The 27,679-nt window shown below is 37.2% G+C and overlaps 1 protein-coding gene across 1 annotated transcript; it reads left to right on the top strand.

Annotated features, from left to right (window-relative positions):
* The first annotated feature begins 1,297 nt into the window (after window positions 1-1,297).
* Window positions 1,298-27,108, top strand: dnt (tyrosine-protein kinase Dnt). The gene is made up of 8 exons (XM_011054411.2): window positions 1,298-3,100; window positions 20,383-20,510; window positions 23,317-23,726; window positions 23,808-23,993; window positions 24,225-24,363; window positions 24,582-24,874; window positions 25,292-25,451; window positions 25,693-27,108. The coding sequence occupies exons 1-8, from the start codon at window positions 3,001-3,003 to the stop codon at window positions 25,939-25,941; spliced, it is 1,665 nt and encodes a 554-aa protein (XP_011052713.1). The 5' UTR covers window positions 1,298-3,000; the 3' UTR covers window positions 25,942-27,108.
* Window positions 27,109-27,679: the final 571 nt, after the last annotated feature.

The raw sequence follows: 27,679 nt of genomic DNA, 5'->3' as shown, positions 1-27,679 counted from the left end.
ACGACGGAAATTCTTTAGACGATTACATATATTTTATATAAAAGCAATCTCTAATTAAAAGTAGGTACAGCTGTTATCGCTTCGATTACATGTAAAAAAAAATAGCAATTTATTATATAGCTAGTCACTCTGTAATTAGTTTAATAAAGTAAAAATAAAGAATAATAAAGAATTTCATTACCGTATAACTCTAATTTAGTTTTATTCTTATTACGTTCACGTAAACCCTAATACTTTTTTTTAATTCTTAGTAACGTGTAATTCATATACCGGACATTACGATATCGAAATGACGAGCAAACATGCTTTCATCGACGATAAAATATTAAACAGTAACTCATGTAACTGTATAATCGCTGATATTAAGTTAATAACAAGGACGAGATGGACTAAAAGGAAAAAACGTAAGAACCTATCGTACGAATTTAATCATCATTGCATCCACTTGGCCACCATCGAACCTGTTAACAGATAGAATCCTATGTTTGCCTGAATCATGCTATACGGTAAAAGAGATAATCACCCAGACTTTTTTTTCCTCATTTTTCCTGCCGCAATTATCTCCCGGTTTTTATACCTCACAAGCTTTTCAATCAACCGCGAATTTGCAAAACGAGTCCTGGTACCCCCTGTGCCTCTCGCTCCTTGTTCTCCTGCTCGTACATCGTCCAGTAATAACGGCGTTTGGTAATCAAGCACGTCCTGGTAGACAGGAAGAAGAAGAGGACTCGTAAGACGATCGTGATTCGACGCAGCTACGTGGGCGTTCTTCCTATCCGTCGTCGATCTCGAATTATGTAAATGAACGATGGATATTCCAATTGCTCTCGATTCCTCCGAGATGAAATTCGAGAGCACCTCGTCTTCCATATTATTCTCCGTGTTTTACACATTTGCAGCGAGCATGCATGCATCTCTTAGCAAAATAAGCCGCTCCCGTCGATAATGATAGAAGAGAAAAAAATGTTGAATAGTATGATCAAGTGCGTAGTTCATCGTCAATTTGACGTGTCGAGTGTTCACTGGCACACTTATCCACAGTTAGAACGTATGATTTATGATCCTGATTTCTGCATAGCAGTTTTGCACAGATATACAAAGATATAATATAATAATGGAAAAATGACTCCGATTATATTAATAGAAATTGATCAATAAGTTTGAACCAGGAAGATAAGATAATCTATGTGTTTTTTTCTAGAAGTTAGTAAATATCTACTCTTATTTTATAAAATCATAAAATTATACCAGTTTATATTTATATTTGGTTTATATATTTTTTTATGTATATATGTATATATGTGTAAGAAATTTAAATTTGTAGTTTAAAGAAAACAAAGTAAAAATCTTTTATGTTTCTTTTTTTTTTTATTCTTTCAATATGATGCTTTATATGGATTCAATTTTCAAAGCTAAACCAAATCGTACTAATATTTCGCATGTTTTGCTAATGATGTCAGTATGATATTTACGCAAGACACATAAAACGTTAGTACGAATCGATTTATATTTGAAGATTGAATCCGTATAAAGTATCAGTTGAAAGAATAAAAAAAAAGATTTTCACTTTGTTTTCTTTACCGATTGGCACCGGTTAATTGGATAGCAAGGTATTATACGCCTCTCGCAAGCGAAAAGAAGAAAACGAAGTGGCCTACCTGGCAGAATGAGGTGCGACTTTCAACTTCAGGTAACACGTGACGGAGCCTGTTACCAAAGTACCGTGAATAAAGGTCCTGAAATTTATTGCTTGCTGTTATGCTTTCGATTTTCTACGGTTAACAACACTAATATTACGAACAAAATGGTCATAAAGATGCAAAGTTGACAAAAGGAACATCAGGGATTTGCCATATTTTTCATTGACATTGCGACATGTTTTCTCAATGAGAACTCAAATATAGGATATTTAAAAAAAATGTCAATTTTATTCAGACTGTCTACACAGGCATGTAGGCATCGTTTTGTCAAAGGATCTATTTTTATCATTGTGTGTGAACTATTCGAAATATCTCTGAATAGACATAAAAAGCACAGATGTTGATCAATACTTTATCATAGAGCACATTGCATACTTTTCACATAGATCCAAATGTGATGATCGATAAATGACAGAAGATTGAATGCTGACAATTAAATCTGCAAAACTGCAGCTGTAGTTGGCAGATGACACGCATGATCCAATTTCGTTTTAGGAATTCATTTGCAATATGTAAAAAAAAAACGAGGTATTAAACCTTTTCATTAGCCTGTCATTCCGGTCATCATAAACTGAGTCAAGTTGCAAACAATAAAAGTATTGCGTTAATGCATTATTTGGCGACTCTACGCTCGGGCGATATCGCCGTCAGTGAATTTAAAATTCAATTCCGGTCTCGTTCGAGCGCGGTCGTTCGATCTCCTGGTCGTGGACCGACGACCACGACCATCGTTGGGTTCCCTCGTAGGTGGACCTCGGCAAGTCTCGGGCAAACTCGGTTGCTCTCGGTAGACAGGCCTGCTCCGACCCCAGACGACCCATGGCGATGGTAGCACACAACTGGTTGTGGCTTTCACGAGGCAGGCACGCCGCGCGCTCTCGATGAGCGTTCCGCTTCGCTCGCACCATTCCGTGTTGCTGCACCGTTCCTGTCGATTTCGTTGTACGCGCGTCTCTCGACACGCGTCGAAGAGCATTAGGACGTCGAAGCAGCCTGGATCGCGGATTTCTCACGTGTGGGAGTGCCCCTGCGTCGGATATAACGCGCGTGCCGTGTACGAGCTGTCAAACGGGAGTCGGGACCGGCGCGTTTTCGCGCGGAATTGCACGCGGCCGAGAAAAAAGCCGTCACGTGCACAAGGCGGAGTGGTGTGCTGCCGGGGTGGCTACCCCCGCGTCGCGGATTTGCATCGCGCGAAATATGAACGGCGCGTGGGACAATTCGTAACGAGTGTTGTGCGGGTGATCTCGCGTACAGCTGTAAATATATACACGAGTACAAACGTCACGTGGCAGCCACGATGCTCCGGAGACTCGTGATATTGCTGTTCGTCATCGCGCGGCCAGCCGAGAGTTACTTCAATCTCTTCCTCAGCTTCGCGGAGGTTCACAGGCTACTGGGTAAGACGTTTTTGTTGATCTTTATAAGACTTGCAGGGCAATGAAGAGACGAGAGAGTAGGAGGCCAGCATTCGTTCAGCCGTTTCGCTGGTTATTGTCCTGCTACATTAACGAAGATCCGTGTAATTCTCCGATAAAAAAGTAATCGTTATGCTTGCTTTTTCTTTTATTGCTATTTACGTTTTTATATAGATTAATTGAATTGATTTATTGAGAGAAAAAATATGTAAATTGAAATATGAAATACATAAATTTCTATGAGACGTTGACTTGTCGATTTAATTCTATTGTACGCATTAAAGGCAATCATCATTCGAAAAACCTACAAGACAATTTGATAAAAAATTGCATTCGTCTAGTGAACAATATAAACCAATTGAGATTCATAATAAGCACATTTTTAAATTTAATTTATAAAAGTTTAGAGAACGAGATAAGTGTTCGAGCATTATGGAAAGCGACAATGAGAGAAGTTTCTTTGCGATATATGTATTATACTTATTGTACGCAGTTTTCTTCGATGCATAACTTTAAACTTCTCGTGGAAGATAATAGTATCTAACAAAAGAGCGTAAAAAAAGAATCTTGCCACTGTCTGCCCTATTCAATACACTCCAAAGTGATATAAGATATCTAATAATGTTCAAGTTTTATCGCACACAATTTACAAAGTCATATATTAATTTTAAAGCGATATTGTGTATACGCGTAATAAATTTCAATCATATATAAAAATATCATATTGATCATTATTATTTCTTAAGCGGGTAAAAAGTGAATCTTTCTTAAAGAGACTTTCTTTAAAGCTCAACCATTCTTCAAGGTTTCAAGAACAGAAAGCAATTGATTTATGAAATCTATATTTTTCAAGATAATATAATACGTTCTAATGAAAATACAAAGGTAACCTCTGTAAACAAAGAAATTGAGACTTTTAAATTTGTCATACAAACATATGAATAAACATAAAACATAATGTTTATACTTTAGACATAATTTATTTTTCAATGTTGAATCTGACATATTTTTCGCTTTGCGCTGTTTTGAACATCGTTTATATGTTTTAGCGTGTCTCTCTTTTGTGTGTTGTTTTGTATATTTTTTATAATACAGCGAATAAAAATACATTTCATATTTTATAGAAAAGTAAGAAAAACACCGCATAAATGTTAATAAATTGTACGTCATATAAGGCATCTAATTTTATGGTCTGACATAATTCTGTCATAGAGGTAATGCAGCGTAAAAAATAGAGCTTTAAATAAAAATACCTATAATACATTCGCAAAAGCCATACTGTCCATATCTCAATGAATGAATTCAAAACTACATTTTAGTTGAAGTATGTAATAGCATCAATTTCTTCTTCCGAGGTTTTACGTGTTAATCGTATTCCTTCAACGAGAGCAAAACCTCGGACTTCATTCGTCCCTCATTTCTGTGCTGTACGGTAATAACTTCGGGTACAAAACCGGTATAATTTCAAGTATAAATCCGGTTAGGGACGACTTGAGAACAGGAAAATTGGCCGTCACGCATATCTCGTATCGGAATTCCCTTTTAAAGCGATCGTTTTCCACTTTGTGGTTATTCTCAACGTAGCACGCGCAATTATCAGATAGGGCTGTTAACGGCGTATTATCGATAGTGATTTAATTCGAACGAGCAGTGTTGCGGCAAACAAGGCTGTTACGATGAGGTAACAGGAGGATCCGCATCTTTTAAATCTCTGAGCATCTGTTACATCGAAACGTAAAGTCATCGAAAATCTATTTCAGATAAAACGATAAATGCTTGGAGCGTAATTAAGTATTGGGCATTAAATAATTGCCCGTCAATAGCTTATATCGCACCAAAGCTCTAAATTACTCATGAATAATTGTCATCACCGTACACGCAATTGTTTCATTAACCACGCATCGTAATTGAAGCATACCGCGCGTTGCAATGTATAATCAGTGAATATCAATATCGGTGTGGTAGAGCGTTGAAATGTTCGCCACGATATTACGGACTCGATGTATCAGACATCCTGAATTGTTGCAAGAGAATTCGAAGCTATTCATAGCTACAAATCATCTAACACCGACTGGAAGACGAACACAACCTTTCACTTGTCATCACTCTGCTTTTCCGTTACTGTCTCGCTTTCACAAGAAATTGGTTTCATTGAACAATACTAATTTCTCACTAAGTTCAATTCTTATTTTTTAAAATCCTATCGCGAATATACACAAGGCGTTAATTTCAGCAAACTTGCCTGTTACTTTTGAATTCATCGTAACTCTGAATATAGTTTTGTACTCTGCGGCAAAATAATTATTCGAATTAAAAAACAAATGTTAAAATTGTACAAATGTTGCATTAGAAATATAAACTTTATTTTGAGGAAAAATGTATTGAATTTGAAGTAAAATTATTACACGAAAAATCCACGGATTTTATTAACGCTGAAGTATATTTTAGTTGAAACGAAAATCAGTAAGGAATTATGGTGCGCGTTCAAGCTGTACGAAACAGAATTTTATATAATGCGCTTTAAAAAGATACGCTTACCCAAAGAATAAATGTCGTACTCTGTTCTTCATACGCAGTAATCTTACATTGCCATCCATTGAGCGCGATAAAGCCATTTCCTCTTCCGATCTGATCTATCCAGCTGTTCCATTCTCACGCTTTCGATCCTCTTTATCGCCATCGCACGCACTCGATGGCTTTCATTCGCGGGCCACGTTAGTCAAAAATCGTCGCGTAGAAAACGAATAGGGACCACTAGAGACGCGGCGACGTGGGCTCTCCAATATTTCCTCGATAACTTCCACGACGGAGGGTAATTCGTTTTCGGACCATTGGACCACGAAAAGCATTCGCTTCGTTGCGTCTCATCGTGGGGTACGACAGGGATACAGAATGACACGCGGGTCCTGCGACACCTGAACCCGTTCAGGGCTGCCCTCGAGAGAAATGCGTTCGCGCGTGGGATTGCACGTTTCGCCTCTCGATCAGCGTCTCGAGCACGTTTCGCACGCGTCAGAGTCATCGACTACATGCGAAAACACAATTTGAACCTCGACGTGTGCAAGCTGAGTAAACGTGACGATTTGAGTTGTAATACACGCGTCGTTGTAATTCCGGTCGAAAGAAAACTTTAATGAATAATATAAGAGTTTATATGAAATAAACAATTTAAAAAAAAAACATTCTTCTTCTTCTTCTAATTACGGAAAATGTATAATATATAAAAATTTCGTTAGGCTAATGATAATGATCTTTAAAATGCTGATTCGGAAAAAAAATATGTTGAGTAAAGTTATATAATTGTAATATGGCGAGAGAGAGAAAAAGAATGCTGTAATAGAAATAATATAAAACGAGTGATTATACGATGAGTTATATTGTTTCCACTTCAATAATTTATTACAACGCGAGAGAGGCGCGATCGTTGAACGTTTTAAATCACGCAAATGATGCGTTGTAATTAAAGATAAAGATTTATGGCTGCGCACAAAATTGCATGGTTGCAACTGGCCACACCGTTCATTGTAGCCGTGCATGCATATTAGTATCTGTCACAACAATCTCATTGACCTCATTGCAGCACAAATGTTCGGCAAACCATAATGTAATAAACTCTGCAGAATTAAATGATAGAATTATTAAGGTATCATTATACACGTTATAGTCCAATTATATAATAATGCTATGTACGTTATAGTACAATTAAATAATTTAATAAATAATTTAAAACATCGTAAACTTCCTTAAAAATACTTCCATTTAAATATTAAAGAACTCTCTCGCAAATTAAATTTCAAATGAAAATAACAAAGAAACTCAATTTAATTCTCAATCATTTCGAATATTTAACAGTTTGTAAAATTAATTTGAAAAATTGTTATATGAATTTTATATATGTATATGATGACCGAGAGAAATATATAAATCTGTTACGAAACGTTTCGCGTAACGAAACACGCATTTCTCGAACATTCGCTGTTATCAACGGCGGATGTCCGGGAAAAATAATTGTAATGCATTTAAATTCTTTGACGTAAGTTTTAATTGCATTACATGCAAATTCGTTTCTTAGATTATTCATAATTGAGTACGTTCAAAAAAGAAAGTTGCGCATTACGTGAACTATGTATTTAAATTTTAAAAAATTTTTACGTAATTTCAAGACAATAAAAATTAAGAGACTATGTGAGATAACATCCTCAAAATATTTCTATTGTATCTCTATATTTAAAGAATTCGTAAATTATACATATCGAAAATGTGCAAATAGAATGCTCTGTAATGTGACGCTAATAGAACGCTAATAGAATCAACAAAGAAACGTCGACGCGACGTACCGATTTAATGTAAATAGATATTAATAGACGTTCTAGCCGGGTGGAGTTGCATTCTTTGAGGTTCACGCATGGCGATCAAATGCGACGTCTGAAACATGCATACCTACTCAACCAAGTTGGTTGAAACGACTCGAAAGCGAAATACACTCTCGTCAATATATGCAGATCCGACTGACAACGTGATAAGTCATTCTACCAGCGTTTTCAATCATGGCTTCGTTGATCACGATGGGCACCGTCGAAGTCAATGTGTGTATAGGTACCCAATTCCTTCTACGAAACACAGCAGTAAATTTCTACGACTACATGACTACGCGAAAGCTACCTCGACCTCTCGCCCGCAGGAAACCTTGCGCGGCACAGCGTGGCATTATAATATACGAGAGGCGTAATAAAATATTATAACGAGGTCCTTGTTAAGCGACGGCGGCGTGGGGCGCTGCGCCATGCTTGCAGGACCGGCTCTAGTTTGTTTAGACACCGAATAATCGACAGTCACTCCTTTTCGTTTTGTTCTCGCAAGGGTCGCGCCTCTCTCTCTCTTTCTCTCTCTCTCTCTCTCTCTCTCTCCTCCTTTCCCCCCTTCCTTGGTCCCTTCTTTTTTCATATCTTCTCCTTTTTATCGCTTTCTCGTTTAGTCCCAAGTACCAAAGTAGAAGGCCAGTCCTTAGATGAACCCCCCGATACCGATTTCAAAACGGCTCTTGCCTCGCAGTCCATATAGACCTCGAGCTTTCCAAACCACGGTGGAATAAGGTTTCCAGTTTCCGTATTCCCTATAGAGTTTCCTGTTTCTTCCGCCCGTTCCCCATGATCGACCGCGGTCGAGAAATCGATCTCGATCGTGCACGTTCCAAACGGTTACCTGCACATAATCGAGAAGGAAGAAACCTCGGCGGTATTGAATATGAGAAGCGGCTGTCTGTTGTATAAATTCCTGGCCATAATGGTGGACGATAAATTGCGCCGCAAGTGGTAAGCAGGTGGCAAAGACACGGTCTTAAAATTTGGAACTTATCTGGAAGCGGTGGGACTCCGTACACGATCGCTACCACTCAACGTTGGATCGTATAGCGTTAACTTGGATAAGATAACTCGGAATTTTACCGGTACCAAGTTACATTCTTCCTTCTCCGATTTCACGCTGCTCAAGGCGCGAAGTAAATTACGTTTAATCGCCGATCGATTCTCGCGATCGTGTTACTCGCCGTGTTCGTCGTCGTCGCAAGCGTTGGGAAGGATACTTTCATTTCCACTTATTCCGTTTCAAATATCCATTATTTTACTCGGGCTCTTCGCCTTTTTCGTGTCGTCTTTTTAATACATCGATCGTATTATTTTGTTGCAACATAATTTTACTCCTTCCATTCGGGTTTCCTGTTTAATAATACCGAATATAAATTCAATTCGATATTGCCGATCTCGTCTTTTTGTTACATACCATTGCTGGGATGCCATTACCATACACATATAACAATAATTAATGTAGAAAAAAGAATTAATGTAAACAATTATTTTCCAATCTTAATATTGTATTTTTCCCACAATTAATAAAATTATATCGTTTTGAGCTCAATTTATTTTTAATAACTCTCAATTATACTTTTTTTAAAAATTATATTTTTAAAAAAATTATACTTTTATACTTTTATAAACAAATTATTTTTTGATATTTTATATGTTGCCAGAAATATTATCTATTGACATTATAGGTATATTTATTCAACTACTAGATATTATTTTTAATTTAAACAATAATGTAATGACGTTGCAATAAAAAAAAGAGATTAAATCTATCTTTAGAAACATTATATTTGTGCAATTATTTAATCAAGTAAATTCTACTACTCTCCCTGACTTCGCGTTTACATTTATTTACACAATACAATAAAGCAATACTATATTTGCCTATATAAAATCAATAGTGCGCGACAAATATATTAAATGTACCGATTTGAACGAACGTCACCCATCAGAAGGCCGTCAAAACACGAAAACAGCGTACACTTGGCCCGAAGCGTCTCTTCGTTCGTGTGAGTCCGGCTTGGGCTCGACCTTAGCTAGTTAGGGCCTGACAGGCCCATCTTGATGTTACCCGTGGAGTAGGGCCGCTTCAAAGGCCCCGACCAGGGCCCCGTGAAAACGTTTATGCTCGTACAATGGCGTAGGAATTGGTGTGGCTGTACTCGTTGTCGATGCGTGCCTCGTGATAACGATGTGCGTTAATCGAGAACGAATGGAGCCACGACAAGAGGCCGCCGGTGACCGGTAGCGATAAATATCGCAATGATCGATGAGGCTCGTTTCGGCGCTGAGAAACGCGTGGGAGCGAGAACGCAAGACTACAGATTTATAATGATCAATGCGTCGCACGAAGAGCGAAAAGGGGGACGTACAACGACGACGCGCCGGCGATGCATCTATCTATCTATACGCGCGAATGACAGAGAGTGATGAGGTACGAGAGAGGGGCAGACAGGAAACGCGCGTGTACGATTTCAGGATGGACCAGGTCCGGGCGGATGCTGCGCCCGTGTCCGCATCAATCTTCGGCTCCTCGTTAAGATCTGCGCCTTAAGTTTTCACTTGTGTGTGCGCACGCGTGAGCGCGCGCGCGAGGGTTCGTTCGCTCGTTCGGCATCTTCCATCAGGATCGTGTCTGTCGCTGTATGAGTGGGACATTTACATGAGATGCCGTTGTAGGGAGAAGAAACGGAACCCCCCGTGGATTTTCTTCCGAGGAGAAAAAAAGAAAGCAGGAGTGAGAGGAAGATGGAGTAACGCTGGGCAGTCTCTCAGTTTTATTTGTTTTGGGTCGAAAGAAGAAAATCCTTGGAAAGAAAAAACAACTTGGACAACTCAGACACGATTTGCTGAGTCTCGATTCTTTGGTAATACGTGTTACTTTTCTCTCGCAAAGACAACAGACAGTTTGAGCTTTGACAAGTTGGATTTCGTAAATTCCCAAAAATACATTATGGCAGTTTCCTTTCACAATAAAAACATCAATTAAAAATTTTTAAATCATCTTTGTGTAATCTTATTTCTTACTATAGGTACTGATTATTTTTAATTTATATATTTTTTTATCTCGACCTTATAATTAAATGTATTAAAATTACTAAAATATTCTTTTAAGTTAAACTTTAGAGATAATGCTGCACATTGTTGAATGATCACGTAATATTGATAAGATTTGACGTTATGAAAACACATTGTATATAAATATTTATTTCTAATACCACTTGCCGAAATAATAAATTACAGTTCTCATCCAGAGAAGTACGATACAATTTGTAATTATGTCAAGTTGGCAGTATCAATCGAATCATTCAGTTCCATATAATGGAACTTTCGCAAAGACTTCGTTTGCCCCGAGGGTTTTCAAGACCGAGGGGTAAAACGAGTGCACACCCCAGTTCTCTGCCAATGCCCTTCTGTGATAATTCTCGAGAGAGAATTTTCTCTCTTGAGAATTTTCACAGAAAGTACGAAAAGTTCACATTCGACAGAATATTTGTCGCAAAGCTTTGTTGATACCGACCTATTTCCTATATTTCTCGAAATGTAGAATACTCCCTCTTTCTCCCTGATTCTTTGATCTCACATCGTTATACTGTGCAAAGTTAAAAGCATGCTGGAAATAATTAAAACTGCTGCATTTTTGTATTACAGGGCACAGTATATTCACAGACTGAATTGCACAAACGTACCATATATATATATATATATATATATATATATATATATATATATATATATATATATATAATACATTCCCGCGATTAAAGCTTTTCATATTTAATCCAGTGGTTCGTACAATCTTAAATTAAAAAATTAAAAGAATGCAATTATTCAATTTCAATATTTAGATCAAGCTACAAAGGTCCAAAAACATCTATTGAAATTTAAATTTAAAAACATTCGCGCGATTTTATTTTTAATTAACAGTTGCAACATTTGTTCTTTTATCTCTGGGTTGTCTATACATATTTCGTTCATTGCTCCGTACCTCCGGCAATATCCATCAATTTCTCGCTGTTATCCTCGCGGGGAATCTTTTAATCCTCATCCGCGCGCGAAACCACTGCAACCTTCATCCAAGCGAGCCCTGAGTGACAGGATCTTAACGAGCATCTGCTCCTCGAAGATGAGTCGCCGTCTCTCATGGTCCTCTGTGGAAAACACTCGAAAGATTTAGCGGATATATGGCCCTTCTTAAGTTCAATATACGTGATTCTAACATTTCGTTCCATCGTCCTCTCGAACGTATTCGTTCGTCCTTTTGCGCATTCGGTCCGGTACTAACATCACAATCCTGCCCGAAGAAAATATTTTTCTAACGTCTATTCCACGGATCATCAGCCCTTATAGAGGGTGACTCGGCAAATAAGAATGTGAACCTTTCTCGTACTCATAAACAGTTTTTGACAAATGGGTCCCTAAGCGATAGCCACTGTCATTCAGAAATGGTGAAAAAAAAAATTTCATAAAATGTTTATTTTGTAGGAAAAGGAATGATTTCTCTTTTTTATCTTATCCGAAGTGATAAGCTTAGTTCGAAATATGCCGTAGTATAAACATCGCACGATCTCACAATTCACGTTTTATTCTTATCCGAATATTGCATCTTGACTTCGCTTTAATAACAACCGTGTCTGTAAGAGGATTATAATTTAGCGCAGACTGTTATCGAGTCTTGAAATATATTTCAGTATTAACGTTTTTTGTCTTCATCGAAATTGCGTTGTGTCGAACAATTCTCTAGATGATTTATCAGCGCAATAAAAATAGAACTTGTCGAGCAATTCGTGCACTACGAGGGTTTTACATTTCGAGTGTCCTGTCGTGTTTCATGTCATCTTCATGACAGCAGACGAAATTTGAAACGTGTTCGCCGAATCTTATCGGGCCATCGGCGCCAAGAAGAGAAACACGCCGGTAGGTAACTTTAAAAAATTTCGGAGCCTGTGGTCTAGAAATGCCATCACATTTGGCGTCCACTCTGGGATATCTTTTGGATCCTATATCGAGGGATAGACCGTACGCTTTTTACGTCATGTTCTCTCTCTCTCTCCCTCTCTCTCTTCCTCTTTCTCTTTCCTGTTTTTTTTTTTTTTTTTTTTTTTTTAGGACCCATGTAGGAATTGTCCCCTTACAGACTGCAGTGATAAATCGTGCTTGACAATCGCTCCATGCTGCCAGTGGAGAATCCTTTGGGAAGATTGATTCCTCTAGAGACGTCCCGAAGAGACATGTTCGCGAAACACGTGTATTTTTAGGTCGGCTTTTTACAATTATCAAAAAAGCTCGTTTCTGACGCGAATTACGAAAATGAAACGTGTTTTAGAAAGTAACTATATATATAATTAACATCTTCAACTTAAACAATTTAAAAATAATATTTGATATCTCTCTCTCTCTCTCTCTCAATATTATGTAAAGAAATGAATGTGATTATATTCGCTGATTGTAGACATTAATTTACATTTTAATTCTCCTTTTTTTATATATAAGCATAATATATGCCTCCTGCATTCATCCATATTAAATTCGTGAGGTAATAAAATCGTTTCAAAAGAAAAAAGATCTTAAAAGAATTTAAAAACGTTCGCCATATGCAATCAGGAAATGAATCAGAATAATTGTGCAACGTGATGCGGCCGACAGCTCGAAGGATTAAATCCGAAGAAAGCCGTTTGAAACGGATCTAAAAGGATCACGCGGATCGTTCCTTCGACTAGACGTCCTCGCGGGCTTGGCCTTAACGAGCTTCTTCGATCTCGTGTTGCACACGAACGTGCTACGTGAAAGGGAGAGAAAGAGAGAGAGAGAGAGAGAGAGATATATATATATATATATATATATATATATATATATATATACGTATATACTCGATCCTGTCGTGATAAATCCAGTTGTCGTAATCCTCTTCATGTCCAAGTCCTGATTGCCAGCTAGTGCTGCCATATGTCGTAGCACCGACGACATCTCAATCAGCCCACCCATCTGTCAACCCCTGTTTAGTCGCATCAACGATCGTGGCTGGTGTCCGATATAACGACGTACTGTGCAGTCACATCTCGAGCAACCACCACGAGGGTTCCTCGCGAACAATATTATTTTAGGTTCCGATGTGCCAGAATTGCATCCCGGCGACGTTTGCTTGGTTTCTGCTTCGTTACTATTCTCTCCCCTCGACAAATAAACCTAAACCGCGGTCGTTATGCATGATGCATCGTTCACAGGATCCATGCGGAGTTTATTCCACGCCACGATGCGCTTTGTTCGGGAATACTTGCCACTTCTGAATGTAACCACAGTAAGAATGGACTCCTGATCATAATGGATGACTCGCGGTTTGATGATGAATAACGTTTACAGAATGTGTATATATTGCCTAAAATATATACTAGCAGTACCTCCATACTTTTACCATATTTCATGTACACGTAAAAGAAAAACTGTTAGTTAAAAAAAAGTATATTATCAATAGGGTTTTTCCTAGAGATATTAATCTTCCACCAGCAACTGAAGTATTTTAAAACACCATAATATTTTGATAAATAAATTTAAATCTAAAAAAAATTATCTATAAAAAATAAATAAAATACAATCTGATTTTTATAATGATAGAAACTCATTATTAAAGTTTTGACAAGTATACCGGAATTCTTTCAAAATTTATATAATCCGAGATAATAAAAAATTTGTTCTGTTTCTCGAAGATCCCTGTTGTAATGGGAACGTTAAAATTCATGTCGTACAAAGGATTAAATTTCTTTCGTGACACTAAAAATAATCTCGTAAAAGTAGAAATATAAACAAGCGGTTTGTTGACGAAGCATTCAAGCAAGCATGCATTGTCCCATTTTTTCACAAATTTTATAAATCCGTCAATGTATTACAACTAACGAACGAGATTTTAAAGTAAAGAAATACATCTGTCGAACGACTTTTCCTTAATCCTTTCGGAGATAAAGCAATGTTGGGAGGTCCATTGAACGATCCCAGAAACGGTAGCCTAGCTAAAGGTTCCTCCTAAATTTTCTTCTGTCTGCATCTTATATACCTATCTTTGCTTTTCTTTAATGTTATTCCGGAGTGACTTATAACTGATGTCGTGCGAAGTTACGCCTTCCTGGATTTAACCTATGGCCCGAGGAGAAGAACTCAGGGAGTAAGAGAAAGCAGATGGAGGAGACAGCAGGGAGCAGACTAAAAGACAGAGGAGGACTCGACGTTGGTCGAGGAGGTAGGGAAGGCAGTAGGAGAGAGTGTACAAACGACGCTCAGGACTTGTCCAGGACTTATGGGTTATTCAGGAGACCCCTGTCGGCACAGAGGGAGGGAGGCCGTTCGATATATGCTAAGCAGCCAGCCTCCTGCATTATATATATGCACTCGGCTTGCACGTGGATGAGGGAGTCACGATATGTGGCCATGAATGCGTACACCAGGTACGCGGGATGTCTCAGAATTTACATATTTTCTAAAAAAAAGATAAACACGGAGATGATTATTTTAATATTAAAGCATCAATAGTCACATGCAGATATATGTGACTTGATATATAATTCTTTTATCAATTTTATTAATTTACATAATTAGATAATAAATTGGTCTTACTAAAAATTCGATTGTTAAGATGCTTACTGTTGACGATCAATATTAACGAGGAAATTTATTTTAAGTTCGGATAAAGGATCCGTAATCAGGAGAAAGGGCGTGGCATCTGAGTCACCCTATGTACAGACGCCCACGTCGTTTGCTCGCGATGGCGAAAGTGAAAAATATCTCGCGCAGCGGCACCAGCAACACGTACGCGCGTGCCTGTGTACGTGAAATTGCGTGTACACATGCGGCGTACGTGTACGCATACAGAGGCGAGCGCGTTATTAGATCTCTCGAGGCAGCGAGCCGAGATATCGGTGGGTATATGCCAGCTGGTGCTGATCTGGTCGTTAACCTCGCTCGCGGATCATTTTTGGAGCACGTTAACACCGGACTTTCCTCAGAAAACTTCGGTCTTTACGCGCGAGGCGGAATTTGTCATAAATCACGACCAGCGCGGCTTTTGCGCTCGTTGCACGCTGAACGTACGTCTGCAGCGACTTCGTGTTCAGATTCGGAATATCGAGATTTATCACCCTTTCCGTCACGATGGGCGTGATGGATGCAATTGCGAACCACCCCTGTGTGAAACAGAATCGACATCGCAAATAAAATAGACATTCCTGTGTATGCGAAATGGTACTTCAATCTATTACAAAGTAAAAGATAAAATGACAGATACATTTCAAATAATGACACAATAATTCTTTCTGACAGTCTCATCTTTCTCATTTTTCTTTCTTCTTCAGTCCGTTATCTCTTGTCAGAGATGATCTCTTCTGCATGTGTCTACTGATAAATGGAATAATTTTCAACGCCGAATCTGAACTGCCATAGCAGAAGAAATTGTCATAGCAAAGATACTCGATGAATTGCCATTCTTTTCTGAGACGTGATTAAATAAAATTTGATGTGAATGGATGATTTGAATTCGGATTTTTGGCACAGATAGCAGTCAACTCTCAATATCACCGTCTTTCTTATAATAAGAGAGAAATAAACCGATATTTCTCTCTTATTCTTAGGCCTGCAATATTCATTTAGTCGAGTCTTATATTTAAGATTATTTTAAGTACAGCCTTAAGATGTGATCATGAACCAATTAAAGAGCTGTATTAGCATCTTAAAATATTATTTTTAAAATGTTCTTAAAATAAGAACTGAATATTGGCCTATAAGTAAATTTTTCTATAATCTCGTTACATTCGATAATAGATCCATTCGAGATCTCAATATTCTATCCACGGCATCCTATCGTTCACGCTATTGATGTACGAGACGCGACGGCATGAAACGGGAATCGACTGAAAATCGTGCGGACTGCATTGTGAGTAGGCGTCGCGTGAATCCAATATTTCCTGTTCCTCCGACCTGCGCCACCATCTGCATTTCCCTCTCTTTCGTTCTCCCTCTTTCTCTACCAATATTTCGCCTGTCTGCCCCGGGTCTCCGCTTTTAAAAACCTCGCCACGAGAGGATCTCGTTATACTCGTACCGGATTTCATATTCGGAAGGTGTTGGGTTTCTGACCCAGAACCACCCCTTCTCGGTTCCCCCGGTGGCAGACCTCGGTTGAAGGCAATTCCGTATGGGCCTGGCACTTTAAGATTTGGTCTTTTATTCGACCAGTCTCGGAGTTGCACCCGTCAACTTTATTCAATACCGTATTTTGACAGCGGAGGACACATCACACCGCAAAATTTCGCGGTTGATTTCGCGCCTTTACGCTAGCATTCACTCGTTTTATTTGCTCAGCATTTATTTTTATTTTACATCATGAGCACATTCTCTATCCTTGTTTCAAAAATTCTACTTAAGAAATAACGAACATATAAAATTTCTTTAAAAATTTTAAAATAAAATTTTACTTTTATATTTATATCTTGTGTTGTAAAATAAAGACAATTTTTAAATTAGTTTAGGAAATCTTATAAAATTATTTTTTAAAAAATCGCATCTTACGTATTGTTCTTTAATTCTTAATAGATTTGTGTCGATTTACATGTTAATCCTACATATACAAATATTTAATATATTTAAAGAGATAAATGAAATTGTAATTCATCATATTTAATTTAATTTTATTTTATTACATATTAAGGCAAAGTTCTTTATTAAGCTATTATTTTCTGTAGATTCTTTTTGATCTCTTTGAATTTCTTCAAAGATATGGTTACCTCTTCTAATAATACCCCTCACTGTCTTAAACGTCTTATTCTCACCCCTAGTATCCGCTCTATTATTCGACCTCTATTCGTCAACGTAACTCAAAGCCGTATTTTGACAGTGCAGAATACCATGGCGTGTGAAATTTCTCCTGCGCTCGTACTTGGCAGCATTTTTCTGTTATACGTCTATTCGATCCTTTCAAGGGAAGTAAAAAGTACTTCTTTAGAATTATTGCGTCTCCACAGACAGTAATTGAGCGAACTGGAGACTGCACTATAACGATAGTTTCCTTCAAATAGTTTTAAATATTCAAGATATCATACCTCCATGAGTAGTGCAATAAACTTTTTATTTATCTATCCTACTTTTTACTTACTTTGATCATTTAAATCTTAATACACAACAAATAAGAGATAAAATCTAAGATGAATTTTATGTGCTTAAATATTTCCATGTGAATAAATCGTTTATTATTGTTAATTTGTAATGTTACGAATTCTTTTTATGCGACTGTGCCCCCCCCCCCCCCAAGGAAGTGTCTTAAATGTCCCTCACTAATTGAAACAGATGTAGTCTGATAAACACAGCTTTACACACTTCTAATGCGCGATTTATCCTAATTTTATTTAATTCAAAATAAGATTTTAAAGTTATTTTTGCTTTTATTAAGCTTATAATTTTACTAAATTAATTATTAAATACAATTAAAAAAAAAGAGATTCTATTTCATTGAATACTAAATAATTCTCAATTTCAATAAACGTTTTACAAAATTCTTCTTTTAAGGATATATTTCCTTTTACCTGTTAGTAAAAAATCGCTTATGTATTAAGTTATAAAGATTCAGTCGCCTTCCTAAAATACACCACAGGAATCCTAGATCTTTATCTGCGCACGAAGAGAATGGTCAAATTCAACAGTGGTCCAAAAATTCTTTCTGCTTCTTATCTACCATCATGGCTTGTAAAAGTGGCAATAATTCCATATTAGATTCAACAGATACGATCGGTAGTTGGTAGACGGTGGACAGGATGGTAGGTGCGAGTTGTGTGAAAAAAAGATGCTTATAGTTCCGTACAATCCCTCATGACAATTGTGCCTGGCAGCAGTTGCAAGGGTCGACGCCTTTACTGAAAGGGCTTTTTCCCTCTTTGAACTTATCCTTATCCTTCTCACCAGTTCGCACGTCCCTTTCGTCGCTTTCTGGCTCTCGCGCTCACGGGGTAGACATAGCGACATCAAAGGATCTTTGGTACCCGACGACCTGCTTCCACCCGCTTACAAGTTCCCGCATAATCGCAAGGGAAGAGTGCCGAAGAGGTTGGTGCCACCCTTCTTGACTAGATAAGAGGTAAACCGCGGTAACGAGGTCATACTCGGAGCGTCGTCAGCGACGAAGGGAAGAGATGATGACGAGATGAAATTATCTTTGATACCGGAAGGATTACATTTTACCTTCCAACGCGCGGGAATGGAGTGGACTGCGTCGGATTAACGACCATGAAAGACCTTACGAGGAATATACGCGCGAATTGGATTATTCAGCAGAAACGTACCGATGCGTAATTAATTATTATCCATTAGACCTTTATCCTTGTGAATTGAATCATATATTATTCATAAAGCAGCGAAATTCTGAAAGGAAGGAACAACGAATGCCTCATGGTTGTTTGCTTAATACCATATTCGTCAATATTCGCCATTCAAAGGCATTATATAAGCGCACCTGCCGTTGGTGCCTCTTGTTGATTCCTTTTATGCCACTTTTGATATTCTTGAAAAACATCGATTTTTAGGCAGGTAGTCCAATAGAGTTTCATATAGATTTTTCAGAAGTATAAGAATATATAACTATTTCTGAAAGGACACTCGCAGGGTCGCTTTTCACCTTTTTTACGATGGTCGCCACGACCAACACCCGCACAGAAACGGTGAGAGAAACCTGGTCGCAAAAACGACCGGTACCGAGGTCGTAGGTATACGATATCTGATGCAGAAAACCGGTAAAGGCCGCAGGACTACAGAAAGAACGAAGCAGGGAGATCCCGAACGAGCCAGGTAAACCGAAGGCAAAGACACGATCGTGGGGGCAGTGCGGCACATTGTCTTCGGGTGACTTAAAAATCTAACTCGTGGCTCGTTAAGCACGCTATCAGATACAACCGCAGGATAGACCCTCGCTGAGGGAGAACACGACGTGTGCCCATGTCTCGGTCCCTTCCACGGCAGATTCTCCTTCTTTACTCCCCGATATTTCTTCGCCATTTCGCCTACGTAACCTTGCAGCTCCCGCACGCCAACCTTCGCTTCGGTTGAGTCGTCCGGTAGCATAATATGTGTTAAGCGTGGGTCCGATGATATGGACGAAAATTTAGCGAAGCGAATGCGCATCACGCGGCAATTTGTTGTTCTGTCTGTACACTAACTACGCTTGGTATCCCTGCAAGTATTCATTATTTATGTGTTTAAAAATAATTTACGTAAACAAGTTTTCTGTTTTTCAAATAACCTAATGTTGATTAAGATATTATATTATTTTATATAATATTAATTTCTAAATAAACTATTAATAATGCGGCAGTACATTCCAAGAAAAATTGTATGTATGTTTACAAAAGCTATCTTTCTTGTTTCATTTAATGCGATTCACTTTCAAAAAGGTCATACAGACATAACAAATTTATTATTCAAATTTAACATTTTGTTTTTATCTTTCTATTTTATATTAAAACGTTCGTACGTTCTTTTTATTATAAATACTAATTTAAATTCTACTAATGATAGGGAAATAATTTCTTTAGCATTTTATATAGTTTTATTGTCAAATTTATTCATCGCATTTCCGTGACACTTGAAATATACGAGTAGGCATTTTTAATGCTGAAGTCACACGATACATAGTATTCTCGCAGATTTGTGGGGCAATCGCACGCTATATTAATTGTAACATTAATGGAACCGAATGAGTCATCCACTCGTAATCTGTATCAGATAATTTTTTATCTACAAGGAATAAAACCTATAAACAAATAAATATTCTCTTCTTTTTAAATACAAGTCACACTAGATATAAAAAAAGATTTGCACGTTCAATTTCTTTATATAAATTTTTTTGTTAATGAAAGATAAATTTATGTATTTCAGGACTGGATGGAGAATTATTTTACGTCAGGGAAGGGACTGTAAATGAGTATGCTATGAAATTCGTCGTTCCTGTACCAGCGTTAATTCAGAAGCTTCACTTCACATGGGAAAATCTCGCTGGTAGACCGGTAAGTTCATATAATGAAATAATATGGACATTAATTAAATTATTTTAAAGCTGTCGCATAATTGTACAGACTGTGCCATAAAAAGGCGTCAGTAATAAAGATAGGTATAGCAAAAGTTTAAATAAAGATATTACTACGCAATTGTTGAGCAGTACCTTGAAAGTCTGACAATTTAATTTGCATTAATTGTACCGTATAACTCTCATAAAGTTAGAAATTTAACTTTAAAATGAGTAAATTATAAAATATTTAGAGCAGAAGGCGTTTCTGACTTTCGTTAAGATCCCAGTTAGCGTGTTACGCAAGAACAAGTGCAAAAGGATTTGAAGGAATAGAATTTAAAGCGAGCAGAGCTAACGTGATAGTCGAGGACCAGAATTATCCATGCACAAGATATTTACGTGCACAATTCTCGGCGAGTGCTTCTATGTCTCTTATTTACGTTCCTCTGACTTTTCTACCATTCCTCCCGCATCTCTTTACGCTTCTTCGCTGGGATTAAAGTCGCCCGCAGCTGAGAAATGCTGAAATTGCTCGTTAACGTAGGAATTCGCGTCACCGCACGTAAGACACTTCAGAGACGGATCTCATCCAACGAACCTCAGCGTTTTTCAGGGTTCAGCGATCACACCGTCCAGCCATTCGAGACTTTTAGCCGATCTTCATTCGCGTTTCTTTCGTGTCTTTATAGCGTATACTTATCGAAATTATCGAGGCATATCGTATCTTTTACAGTTTTTCAAGTTCTCAGCGCATCGCAATGGCGTAAAGTTCTCAGTTGAAGAACAAATAAAATGTGCAATGTTCACTCGTAGTGCGATAGAAATTACGTATTTATTTATCAGGAAACAATTAATTGTCTCAGATTCCATTTCGTGTTTTAATTAAAAACTCATATTTCCTTTTCGTCTTACGTCAATACTTCTCTCTTCTATTTTCATTGTATATATTTGTTAATATTATTAAAAATCTACCTGTAGACTTCTTCTACTTTTTGTTCTGAATAAATAATATATTCTGAATAAATAATAAGTATCCTACCGTGCGAATTAATTTTATGTTATTCTAATATAACGCCGCGGCGGACGTGATGCGATAGTTATGATGGTGAGAATCGCGCAGCTGCATAATCATGCGGGATATAAAATCGAAACCAGATTGTCTCTTTTTTTCTCGTTCATGAGTCATCGGCAAAACTACGCAAACCACTTCTGCCCGCTGCTCGTCGACATCCGTGGTACATTGACAAAGTGGCGGCGAAAAGTGGGCAGAATGCGGCGGGGTGTCCGATTGACTCGTCGACGATGTGCGGAAAAAAAGGACGGATCCAGGAGCGGGACAAAGTGGTCCATCCACTTCTTCCAGTTGTCTCGGCATATAGCAGACAACTGGAAAGGAGGGACTAAAGAAGGAGATGAGGAAGACTGACGAGCGACGCAAAGACATCCGTCACCTCCGCGGCAAAACCGAGTGGCTTGAATGGTACTTAAACCAGCGCCTGTCCATCAAACCTGCGGGAATTGTGTCTCGATAAAGCGGTTTCCGGACGCGTCGCAGTACACGTCGAATTATCAAGGGAATCCTCCTGGCGGTTTTACGCGCCAGGCAGCGCATTCAATTTCGATCAGACGTTTGCTACGTGGGTATTTGTATAGCGCGGGTAGCAATTTTCCTTCCCTCGCGCATCACGCAACGTCGTTTGTATTGAGAATGAAGCATATGGCGGATTTGAAAATTAACGAAAGACTGCAGAAGCTACATTGTGTAAATCGTACGCGGTATATGAGAATTTTTCCGAAGCTGTATGAAAATTGACATCCTTTGCAAAAGTACAAAGACCTAACCGCGCAAGGATATTTTTTTTTTAATGTCCTACCCATCACAATGTTGTTGTCGTGCCATCTGTCATAAGTAATTACATAGTAGTATTTATGTTAAAGAAAGTGATCAAGTACATTTATATTTTATTTGCTGTAATTATAGTTATATATATTTCTTTTCCTATTTTCTCAATTATTATTAAACAAAAAAATAATTATTTCTTTATCTTCCATTATTATTGTCTATATTTTATATTTTAATAAAATTACGGATTGAAATATATTAAGAATCAGGATTACAAAAAAATCTCATTTCTCGGCCATCTAAATTCTTAACTGGAAATCCGCTAGTCCATTTAGAAGAATCTGCCTGGCTGGCCACATAGTGTGACAGCCACGGTCTTCGTGGCCGTAGAAGACCGCAGGAGAGCGTTAGATAGCAGTAGCGACAAGCCGGCAAGTTGACGAGATACTCTCCTCGTGGCCGAGAACCGATCATCACTGCGAGCTAGTAATCAGCTGCGAGCTTGCTGCTTCTGCATCGCCTAGTCGCTTCCTTCCACCAGCCTTACCACCCCTCACCCTCCCCGTTTTCTTTCCACTCTTGTTCTCGCAAATCCTCTGGACTCGCTTTGCTCTCGCTGAGCACAAATTGTCTTCCGAGAATGGTACGCTCGAGATTATAGTTCAACGTTCTTGAAATTATGACGGAGCGGTAGCCAGCCAAACCTCACGCTCTTCAACATTGTTCCGTCTGTTTTGCGTATTCTTTGCGAATTACAGTTTTCAGATTGGTACTTATTGAACGCTCTTATGTGCGCTCCTTTTCTCAAACCTTTCGTCATTTCGTTCTACATTACAAATGCATTTATTCATTGATTAACTTATATGATATAAGCTTTGATTTGTTGGTAGTTTTTTTATAACTTTTTTGCAGAGAGAGTCAGACAGTAATAAGATAAAAATGAAATTCTTGATGCTTTCAGCTACCATATACGATGTTCGTGGATATCAGCAATCCTACAGCGCTGAGTAGTTCTTTAAACATTTCCCACATCGGCGAGATACCGGTTGGTGGTTTACAAACATGGGCCTTATCGTTGCACTGCGGACCCTACAATATAGAAGTCGACCTTAGCCTCCGAATAAACGTCTCGGTATCAAGAAAGAACACGACCAGCTTGGAGTTCAAGCGAAAAAAAATTTGTATGAACTTAAAAGAGACTCCCACCGAGCCTGAAGAAGTCCTAGTCGCTGTCCCTGACTCCACTTCCGGTGGTCAGATTTTCTACGTGGCAATTGGTTGCGCGTGTGCGTTCATGGCAGCTATTTTCGTTTTGATTATTATCTACTACGTACGTGATAAGAAGACTAGGAGACATCGAGATCCTCTACAGTGAGTGAAACGTACCGTTAAAAAGAACCGAATAATTGAACGAATTATTGAATATGTGCATAAAAGATTTATGAATTACAGAGAATCCAGAGGACTCAGTTCAGCGTGCAGTATGGAAAGAGGCACTGGAGTGGGACCTGCGCAAACTTTTTTATCATCAGAGACACCTCCACCTGCCTCTGCTGCGTCAGGATCATCTTATAGAAGACTAGATGATCGACCTAACAGAGAACTTCATGAAAGAATTCAAGAAATCACCGTACAAAGGTAATTATTATTTAAATTAACAATTAATTTAATTTAATTAAGAAGAAATATCAGTAATATCAAATAGTAATTTTACAAAAATCTGATTGAATGAATATTATTTTTAGGAATAGATTAATTATTTGTTTCACAATAAGTGTCATAAAAATAAACATTTTGAGTTATAAATAATACCGCAAAATAGAAAAATTATAAAATTGAGTGAAATAATTAATTTTTTTCGTATTACAGATGCAGGGTGCGTCTGATTAGTATTGAATTAGAGGGAACGTTTGGACGCGTGTATAGAGGCAGTTATCATGAAGAAGGTGCTTTATCTCCGAAGGACGTACTGGTAAAAACTGCTGCCGAACACGCATCTCAATCGCAAGTAGGTTAATTTAAAATAATAAAGAGTATCTAACGAGATATTCTTGAGAATAATTAATCAATATAAATAATAACAAAAGAATAAAATATATTAACTATATATCTTATATATATTATCTTCTTAAAAAATAGAATATCTTATTTATTTGAAAGAAACAATTCTATGTTTTAAAATGTGACTAAGATGATGTTCAAGTATAATTTTTTTGTTTCGAAAAGGTTGCTCTTCTATTGCGAGAAGGTTTAGTTTTGTATGGACTTAGTCATCCAGCATTACTTCCGGTCCTCGGTGTTTCCATTGAGGACAGAAGTGCGCCTTTTCTGCTGTACCCACACACGGGTTACAAAAATATGAAAAGATTTCTATTGAGGTGCAAGTTCAGTAACGAAGGGCCTCCGAGAGCTCTTACAACGCAGGAAGTCGTCGAAATGGCACTTCAGGCTGCTAAAGGTGTACAATACCTTCACAGAAAGAGACTCGTTCATAGAGACTTGGCTGCCAGAAATTGCGTGTAAGTAAGAATGATGAATAAATAATTGTAAGTCTTCCCGAGACTATCACTAAAGCACTAAAAATATTCTACATTATTCGACTAAATATATTTTGTATTACTTCCTTGATGATTTAATTTTTTGCGTTCTATAAATCCTTCAGTTCGTATAATTTTTATTGCTAGATATATTGCTTTCAATATAGCTTAGCTGGGTTTTCTATAACAGGTTTTATATTGCCATACAGAGCTGCAATCGTTACGTTTCGTTACCGAATTAATTGCGCGTAGACTTAATAACCGTGTGTTACCGTAAGGCTTTAATTGCTAGTATCTGTCTGATTTCCATTTAGAGCAACTTATAACGATGCGGTAATGAAATTGCGTGATCTTTTTCCGACGATCATCGTCTCAAGTTCACGGATTTTCATGTTTCAGGGTGGACGATGACTTGAGAGTGCAAATTACGGATAATGCCTTGGCTAGAGATCTGTTTCCACAGGATTATCACTGCCTCGGCGATAACGAAAATCGCCCTATTAAATGGCTAGCAATAGAAAGTTTACTCAATAAGACTTTTACTACAGCCTCTGACGTGGTGAGTAACATATATGAATTAATATAAAAAAATACTGCAGAAAAATAAATATTAACCCTTTCAATTTACTTGTTTTAAATTATCGTTAAAAAAATATTTTTATTTTTTAATGAATTAAAATTTTAATTAAGATTTTTTTATTCCACATTTTATATTGCAATAATGATCACGTTAAAATGATATATTACACGCAAATGATACATGTTTGACACTTTTATCATATTATTTTCTCCGATTTTAGTGGGCATTCGGCGTTTTTTTGTGGGAGCTAACGACGTTGGCGCAACAGCCTTATGGAGAAGTGGATCCATTTGAAATGGCATCCTATCTCCGAGAGGGATACAGGTTGGCGCAACCAATAAACTGTCCGGACGAGTTGTTCGCAGTAATGGCATATTGTTGGGCGATGTCAGCAGAAGAGAGACCAACATTTAGTCAATTACTTATTTGTTTACAAGATTTTCATACGCAGTTAACGCGATATGTTTAATTGAGCTGTAAAATAGGACTAAACTTTGCTATTAAGATTGCTATTTCTCCATTGAATTTTTAAACATATCGAAATTTTTATTCAAAGGAATTCTATTGAGACTTTAGTATAAAATCGTATGTGTATATATCATTCTAGTACTTAGGTTCTCGCATAATTTAAGCGATTTATAGTAGTCATGTATAGATCTATAGACGTAATAGATTCTAATTTAATATATATGCATACATATACATATATATATATATATGTGTGTGTATATAAAAAAAAATATATATATATGTGTGTATATATCAGGATTGGCAAAAATAATATGCTTTTTTTCTTTAAAAAAACATTGTGTTTTTTTAAACATGCTTTAATGCTTCATACATGCTTTAAACAGTATTATAAAAAATCATGTTTAAAACATGTTTAAAACATGATTTTTACCAATCCGTATATATGTATATATATATATATATATATATATATATATATATATATATACATATACACACACATCACTTTTTTCAAAACAGTGCAATTAAATGAATCGCTTAAAGAGAAACTCTCGGTCAAAATCGAATTTATAATAAAATTTTAATTTTCATACAAAGAGATTCTAAAATTTTACTCATACGCAAATGTATGTATATTTCTAATAGTTATATAGAAATATATATATATTTCTAATTTCGAACTTGTCAAGACGTTGTCTTGTATAGTAAATAAGCACATGTAGAAATCGCGAGAATTATTCATATTGTAAAAGTTAAGACTGAACTCCCACTGTTGCGCCACATATTAGGTGCTCCTTCGACCTATGTCACCCGCGATAACCAAAACCGGTGAATGTACGTCATCGTGCACCACCATTTTCGGAAACCTGTACTGCCGGTGATGAAACGGCAAATCTGAGCCATGTGATACGCGCTTTGCTTGCCTACATGAATGTATTTCGAGTGTGCCAATACCTTTTCTCCTTCTTTCTCTTTTGTATTTTTGTATATAATATATCTTTGCGTCGTGTGCATACGCGTTATTATACGATTATATGAGTATACGAATCGCGATTAAACGAAAGAATCCTTTGTACATAATTGACGTAGTTAGCGCGAGACTATAATTGTACAGACAGGCGTTAGCATTGTGAGCCCAATAAATTTCTATCTATACGATACAGAATGACAGCATCGTTACTTTTGTCTACATCCACCCTCTCACTGATCCATCACTACAAAAACAGCCGTAAATGTCACTCTTTCTAGAATAAAGCATCGTTTTAAACCGTCCAGTTATTTCTGGCCAGCGTATTCTCGTGGTGAAAGGAAGGGTGTAAACGCGTTACGGAAAGAGTTTCTGTTTTCTCGGAAATCGTTCGTCAAAGCCATATGTCATGTCTTAAACGAGTCTTGTAATTCGTATGGCAACGGTACCGATGTCGCATAAGAAAATTAATGGCGGTCTCCGGGATAAATAACTCTCTCGTTTAAAATAACGAATATTGAATTTTCATGATTTTTTCATTTTTACGTAATATAATGTTTAAATTTATATATCATCAAATTTATATGCTATTAATTCTTTTAATTACAAATAAAATTATAAGTTATATATCTACAATAATAATATAATTATAAAAAGAATTTAAAAATAATAAATTGTAAAAATGTAATTTAAAATACTCTTAACAATTCTGCTAATAAATATAGATTATTTCTTAATTATATCATATGCATAAATGGTTAAAGAAAAA

The sequence above is a fragment of the Acromyrmex echinatior genome, chromosome 16 (genome assembly GCF_024713525.1).
Source record: "Acromyrmex echinatior isolate Ae372 chromosome 16, ASM2471352v2, whole genome shotgun sequence".
Classification (NCBI taxonomy): Eukaryota; Metazoa; Arthropoda; class Insecta; order Hymenoptera; family Formicidae; genus Acromyrmex; species Acromyrmex echinatior.
Note: the sequence above shows the minus strand (reverse complement) of the source record. Positions and strands in the feature narration are given on the sequence as shown.